Source organism: Podarcis gaigeae, assembly GCF_964106915.1.
Source record: "Podarcis gaigeae genome assembly, chromosome: Z".
In the NCBI taxonomy this organism is placed as follows: domain Eukaryota; kingdom Metazoa; phylum Chordata; class Lepidosauria; order Squamata; family Lacertidae; genus Podarcis; species Podarcis gaigeae.
The window spans coordinates 13,819,801-13,827,313 of record NC_139691.1 but is presented as its reverse complement, the minus strand read 5'-3'; the positions used below and the strand labels follow the sequence as shown (position 1 = coordinate 13,827,313).

The following is a 7,513-nucleotide window of genomic DNA, read 5'->3' as shown; positions in this document are numbered from 1 at the left end:
ACCGTGGGAGAGTCCAAGGGTTCCAGGCACCTATGCAGGATCCGGATTCTGATTTTTAATGGGGCTTCCCTGGAGGCCTATGGGCTTCACACTGAAGTCTCCCTGAACTGAGTAACTTGCTCAGGATCAGTTCATTTCAGAACTGTCAGGAGCATGATGGGAAACTTAAATGGTGTCTCCCTGATCCAAAGGCACAGCCCTTATCAGATCAGAGTGCTGGCTAAAGGAGAAAAGGGGCAGGTGGGACCCTTAATCGAGATAACCTCCGCTGTCAAAGGAGGCAATATGGTTCTGAACAGCAATTACTGCTAGGATCTGCCAGTGTGAAAAGTAGTACTGCTGCACTTGGGTCCATAGCTGTCAACTTTCGGATTTGAAAATAAGGGATCAGCAGCCTCACCTGTCCTGGAGACAGTCTACGGGATATAAAACAATCCAGGATAGCAGCAGGAAATGGCGGGAAACAGCGCTGGAATAAGGGAATTTCCCGCAAAAAAAGGGAAGGTTGACAGCTATGCTTGGGTCCTGCTTTCAGGATCCCCATCTGGCCATCTGGTTAGCCATTGTGAAAAGAAGACGTTGGACTGGTTGGGCCTCCAACCTGATGCGGCTTCGGGGCTTGTATATTATTTTGTTATGTTCTTACCTCAGTTGCCAAAGGATATAAAGGGTGCTGGTGCCAGAACCTGTTATATGAATGAATACAAACATAGATGGATGGATAGATAACTCTACGCACGTGCAGAGTGCAGCGCCCCTTGCTATGAGGCAAATTTGTGACAAATTTAAGCGGTGGCTCCCAGCTCCTCTTACCCTACTCCAGGGGTTTTGGGGGGGGATTTAAAGAGAGGATCCTCCCTATGTGCTATAAATAAAGGATAATAACATGGATGCTTGTATACATAACGAAAATAATAAAGAATCTGCCTAAACCAGCTCAGTCTTGTTTTTTTAATTCTCCCCTCAAGTCTCTGGGAATAGATTTTGCTTCAAATACTCGTTTGAGGTGAGGCCCTTCCAAAAGGCCGCCACCCATGTTGGCCAAGCCAAGGTTCTGAATCACCACTGGAGAGGCTCCCAAACACCCATTATGTAGTGACCTTCCTCTTTGGGCCTGGTGTCTTCGCCAGAAACAAAGGGAGGGGTTGGCAGCCTCTCCCCACCTGGCCCGGTCCCTCATGTTAATAGAACCCTAGTGGCTGAGTCAGACCACACACAACCCAATGCTTCCCCAAGACTCCTGTTTCTCAGGTATGGATGTCATCTTCTTTGGGAGAGCACCACATACCTGGCTGTTGCTTCATCTCTGGAGTGAGCAGTGCTAAGGGTTCATCAGCTTGCCTTAAAGAACCAGAGAAGGCAATGGCTGTAGCTCAGAGGTTAGAGTACCTGGAAGTCTGCAGTTCAGTCTCCAGCATCTCTGGATAGGGCCTGCCTGAGGCCCTGAAGAGCTGCTGCCTGTCAGTGCTGATGGTACTGAGCTAGATGCAGCAAGGGGTCTGATTCTGCATAAGGCAGTTCTTCCCAATGTTGCCATTCAGAATCATGAGGACCAGGAACTTTATTTCTGGATGGACAATTAGTGCATTCTAAACAGGTAGGAACCGAGTGCCAACAAACCAACAGTAGAGATTATGAACCAAATGGGATCTGAACTGTATGCAAACTGTGTTCATGTAGAATTAGTAGTGTTGTTATATGAAAATTTGGGGTTGGCTTTTACAGCCAAACTCCCGAAGGACTTTGTATCCCCTCTGTCCATTATCAGAGAAGAATGGATGGAGGCAGGAACCAGCAGAAGAAAGCAATGAATATATTTATTTTCTGTAGCAACAGTTCCCCTCACCCCTTGCAAGGAGGTGAGGACCTAGAACAAAGGTGGATCCCAAACGTCTTTTAAAGGCTTTAGAAGTTGCCCAACCCCTTAAGCCAAAGGCCACCCAAAAGCATTATACAAGGAGTGCATGACTTGTCTTCTTTCTCAGACCTGATAATGCTTGCTGATTGCCTTATCCTGGCCACTCTGGGGCACTCTTTTGAAATTTTAAATATCCTAGTTCCTGAAACCATTGTCACAGACCTCCCCTATTCATACATAAAATATGCTCCTTTGACAAGATTTGAAGAATTTATATGGGGAAGGTTTTTCCAACATACTTCCTTTTACTGCAGGGAAAATATCTGGGGACATTAAGAGAGCCAATATGGCTTCAGGATTGTTCTGTGTACTAAAATAGGCTATTTTTTTCAGGGAATATTTCCTAATTTTGAAGGTGAAGGATTGGTTTTCTGTGGAGTGTGGCTTGCTATGTGTGTGCACCTTTATTACAGGGTGGAAGTGTTTTATGTAATTAATATAAACAATGACAAACAGAAACCATGCTGGTCACAGGTTTAATCCCTGGCATCTCCAGGTAGGGCTGAGAAAGACCCCTGCCCCAAATCCCTGAGAGCCACTGCCAGTCAGTGGAGACCAGGGTTTCCCAAACTTGGGTCTCTAGCTGTTTTGGACTACAATTCCCATCATCACTAGCTAGCAGGACCAATGGTCAGGGATGATGGAAATGGTAGTCCAAAAACAGCTGGAGACCTGAGTTTGGGAAACACTGGTGTAGATGATACTGAGATTGATGGACAAATTGTCTGGCTCTGTACAAGGCAGCTGCCCATGTCTCTAATTAGAATCATGAGGACTAGAGTCTTACCTTGTATTTTCACTGGGCGGAATGTCAGACAGCAAAGACCTGCTAGCACTTGCCAAAATCCCAGGTAGGCTATTGTAACACAGGTTTGGAGGCGGACTCTGACCTTGGCTCCTCCAGAGCAGGACAAACAAGCCAGCTGTGATCTAACACTGCTTGTGTAAGGATTTCAAAGTGTTAGTAATTTCCCTCTGGAGGCCAACCCATAAGCAGCAAAGAGACTGCTTCCCTTCAAACCAGAATCTGCTTGTGCGATAATCCAATGTTCTGTTTGTTGTGTTTTGTAACACTGTTTGCTTTTGGAAAACTGTCCTTGAGGCAGGGAAAGGAAGAAGGAATCACAATGGACTTAGTTCCTCCCCCCTCCCAAAATAAGACAACACATTCCAGGAAAGGTTTTGTGAATAATGTGTGATTCAATAATCCTGCATGCTTGGGGTTCGATGATCTCAGGGCCCTGAATGCCCTTTCCCCTAACTCCTAATATTTCAAAGTGGATTATTGTACTCAAGAAGACCAGCTACACAAGGTATGCATGTGCATTGCTGCATGTGGGAAGGTAAGAAGCTGCCTTAAACAGAGAGAGAGCATTGGTCTGTTTACACTGACTGGCAGCCTCATTGCAGGGTTCCAGAGAGGGTTCTCTCCCAGCCTTCTCTCAAGATTGAACTTGCGAACTTGTGTATGCAAGGACCAAATTAAATGGAAACACAGGAAGCTGCCTTATTACTGAATTGCACCATTAGTCCATCTGGCTCATTGAATGGACATGCAGCAGCTCTTCACAGATTCAGGCAGGGGATATTCCCATCTCTACTGGGAAAGTGAACCTGAGGCTGTTATGAGTGAGCCCTGTGGAGACTTCTTGGCAGGGCTGCTCAGAGCAGGAGGAGCTGGGTATTGGGGCAGAGAATTTTCCAAATGATGTATTTACAAAGGCTTTCCATTTGAAAGAAATGAGTTGGAATAAAAGCACCTGTTTGAAACCCATTTGATGGCCCATTGTCATCTGTGGACTGCAAAGGCTGGCATTATAGCCAGACTAATGAGTCCTCAGGTCAAAGGTCAGAGAGAAGAAATGGTGGCTGGTGCCCACTGCAACTGCTAGGGCAGAACGCAGGAAGCCCAACACAAGGTGGAGCCAGAGTCAATGACAGACACAGCCAGCTAATTCTAGTACTTCCCTCATCTTTATCCCTGCAGAATTCTGCAAGGGCAACACTAAAACTGAAGAGAAACCCAAAACAGGAAGAGCCACCTGCTGGATTGGAGGCAAGGAAAAATGCAGCCAAGTGAGGTCTGGTGGGGAGCAGACTGAGGTTGGTTGGGCAGAGTCCCATTCACCCAAATAGGCCAGCCTCCATTGCAGGCAGAAATTCTGTGGCGAAGTGAACTGCTGGATGGAAAAGGACTGACAGAGGCTGTTTACAGACAGTTATTTCTGCCAAGCAATGGGACAATCTTCTTTTTCACCACTTCTGTGTCGTTAGCTCTGATCCAAGGAACTGATATTTTGACAAGGTAATGCGAAGAAAGGGAAGAAGACTTGCTGAAGAGGATTGTCCCCATCCTTCTTTATTGCAGCTGCTCCCCTCACACCCCCACTCTAAATCAATGGAGCAGTAGAAATAAACTAGACCAGGTTGCATGGCATATTTAGGTTCAGTCAATCACGCAACTTCTGTTTCAGTCAATTCCATGGCTATGGGAAATTGCACATTTTTACTCCCTTTTTAAGGGCTACATGTTTTGGGGCAGAGGGTAGGGAGGAGAAGAGTGAAAATCTGTAAAAACAGCTCCAAAACTGCAAGCATAGTAACTGGAAGAAATTGTACTATCTGCCATGGGTGCCATCCATCAGATGTCCACCATTTAATGACAAAAGTGTTTATCGTATTTATAGGGCGTTAGTTTTTGGCTTTTCCACAATACAGTCTGAAGCTCTGTAAGGACCTGCAAAACTGGTTTTGACCTAAGACAATGGCAGAGTCCCAAAAATGATGTACAGAAACACCACTGAACTTGTCTTCCTGAGGATTTAAGCTTTTTATATTTTGTTTAAGGTTTTACTTATTGCTGCAAAAAAAAAAAAAACCCCAACCAACCATAAGGACAATGACTGGTGAAATTCATAAAAGAATTTGAATACTATTTGCAGGGTTCAACACTATCATCTGTACACTGTTAAACTTACATAACATTCTGTTCTGCCCCCCCCCCCTTAGACTCATTTGTCAGTGTCTGTCCATGGGAACATCTCCTTAGGAAATGGGCGGATCTGGCAATTTTGGATTTTCTCCCTTTCTCTTTCTTCCAGTTCAGTTCTCCGCATTTCCACACCAGTCTGCAATTTATTTTAAAGTCCTTGTGAAAGCTCATTGGCATTTTAGTACAAATTTCTCCCTAACATGCACATTTTTGCAAACTAATCTTCCCTAATACAATGCATTGCTGTATGTTATTTTCACCAATACAGTGGTACCTCCAGTTGCGGACGGGATCTGTTCCAGAGGTCTGGTAGGATCCCAAAGTTTCCGCAACCTGAGGACCGCTTCTGCTCATGCGCGTGTGGCAAAGCCTAGTAAAATACTTCTAGGTTTGCCGCTTTCGCATCCCGAAGTTTACAAAACCAGAGGGTTATGTAACTGGAGGTACTACTGTACAAGCATTCCTAGGCACACTTTACTCCCAAGCTTGTGCATTTTTGTACACATTACTTGGCTGGAGAACTGCACTGCAAAGTTTGGAGAAGTGTGAATTTTGGGAGGGTGGCTGTGTTTCAGTTTGCATATTGTTTCAGAAAGCGGAGTGGGATAGATTTGCCTTTAACTGCGATCTGAATCAAATCCCTCCTACATCCTGACATTTCCTCCATGGCAGTGACCTTCTTCCATCTTTCCCTCCCTCTGCGCCATGTTCCTTAAGCCTTCAGTTCCTTGTGCTGCCAGGGATGGTGCTCTGGAGCACTTTTATGGAGGCCATGTCACTTCCTGCTGGAGCAGCTGCTAGGCAGGCTCTGGAGGATGGATTCCAGGTTCTGCTTGTCGCTCTGGATCTCCGCCAAGTCCCTCTCGAAGGCCTCGATCCTCTCCCTCTGGGTTTCAGCCTCATGCTGCAAGGTGCTCAGCTGCTGGCCCAGGGCACCAGATCCTGCCAGGTTTGACTGCAAGTGCTCCAGCTGGATTTGGCTCAAGTTCAGTGCAGCTTCTGACAGAGCACTGTGGTCTATGTTGCCTGGCCAGGGAATGGGGTAAGATGGGGGGGGGTAGGAAAGAGAAACACATTTATGTATTATTATTTATTTCAATCATTTCTATACCACTTCACATTCTCTGCCCTCACCCCAAGCAGTTTACTACTTTAAAACGTCAACTAAAATCTGATAATATGCTAAAATAAAACATGGCCAAATATAAAAATGAAACATTGCTCCTGAAGATCCAATAGAAAAATGCAAGGAAGATCCACATTTAAAACATCATAATAGACAGGAAAGAAACATATTCCCTGAGCATAAAGCGGGGTATCCAACTAATATGTCCTGCTAGTGCGAAGATTTCCACTTACACCATGGGTCTCCCCCCCACTCCCCACCCAAATCCTGCACCCTCTCCTCCCTATCTCCAGAGGGTTGGGTGTTATGTACTGTGTTGAATAGGATCCAAACTGCAGCAGTCTGATTGGTCCTAGAACAATAGGATCCAAAATGCAGCAGTCTGATTGGTCCTAGAACAATGCAGCAGTATGATTGGTCAGCAGGAGCCACCCAATCCAGCTCCAGATAAAAGTGAATCCACAACCTGATTGGCCTACAGGAGAATTCCAGAATTAGCCAATCACGTGCAGCCCATTGTGTAAATAATGTATATAAAGCAGATACTTCGAGGGGACTTTCTTCCCCTCCTCACCACTATGAGCTGAATAAAGAGCATGAAATCACTTTGCAACTCTGAGTATATTTAATTGGGGAAACCCCTGGAACAAATTTAGTAGAGGATGTGTGGGGAGGGGGAGCAGAGGGCAAAGTCCTGTTGTACAAACAGAAATCCTTGTACTGGCAGAACTGTGACTGAGCACCACTATGGATGCACCCCCCCCCCCAACACACACTTTACAAATGAAAGCCAATTTGTTTTAAACTGTTTGGTTCACCTTCACCACCCCTTATCCTGCAAGAGGGTGGTTCTTTGCATCTTTTTCTGACAAGAGCTCCTGAGAATGTGGTGATGGGACCTGGTGAACCTCTGCAAGCGATTGTAGCTACTTAAAAGGCACAAAGCTTCTCCTCTCAGGTTGCAATCCTAGCAAGAGGTATAAATGAAATCTCTATTCATGAACTCTCTTTCCCTTGAAGCTCCTCAAAGCAGGGTCATATCTAAAGTTAGTCCTACACAGAGTGGATCCACTGTAGTTCATGGACATGACTGACTTTGGTCCATTAGTTTTCAATGGGCTTACTCTGAGTAAAGGCTTATCCACACTAAACTTTCCTCTGTTCTTTCCAGGCACAGCGTGTGCTTTGCTCTGAGTGCTGCCTGTCCTGCTCCAGAGCTTTCCCTGCAAAAACCCACTCCTTAAAGGTCAAGTGGAGCAAATGGCAATCCGCCGGGGGGGGGGATGACCCACAAGAAACTGAGCTTTTGAGCGCAGAACTGTGCCTAGAAAGAGTGAGGCAAAAGGTAAGTGTGGATAAGCCCTCAGACATAGTTGCACTCAATACTGCAACTTCTGCTTTGTTCCTAAAATTCTCAGTTTGACAATAGACAGATACCCCCTAACTGTATTGTTGTAGACACTTGTTGAAAACTTTT

General features: G+C 45.5%; 1 protein-coding gene across 3 annotated transcripts in view; it reads right to left on the bottom strand.

The window, feature by feature from the left end:
- Positions 1-4,733: 4,733 nt before the first annotated feature.
- LAMC3 (laminin subunit gamma 3) overlaps positions 4,734-7,513 on the bottom strand; it is a 64,097-nt gene continuing 61,317 nt past the window's right edge. For all 3 annotated transcript variants that reach the window (XM_083721320.1, XM_083721321.1, XM_083721322.1), the window contains one exon: positions 4,734-5,936. In XM_083721320.1, the coding sequence (XP_083577446.1) occupies positions 5,686-5,936 (251 nt within the window). In that variant the 3' untranslated portion in view covers positions 4,734-5,685. The remainder of the gene's footprint in view (positions 5,937-7,513) is intronic.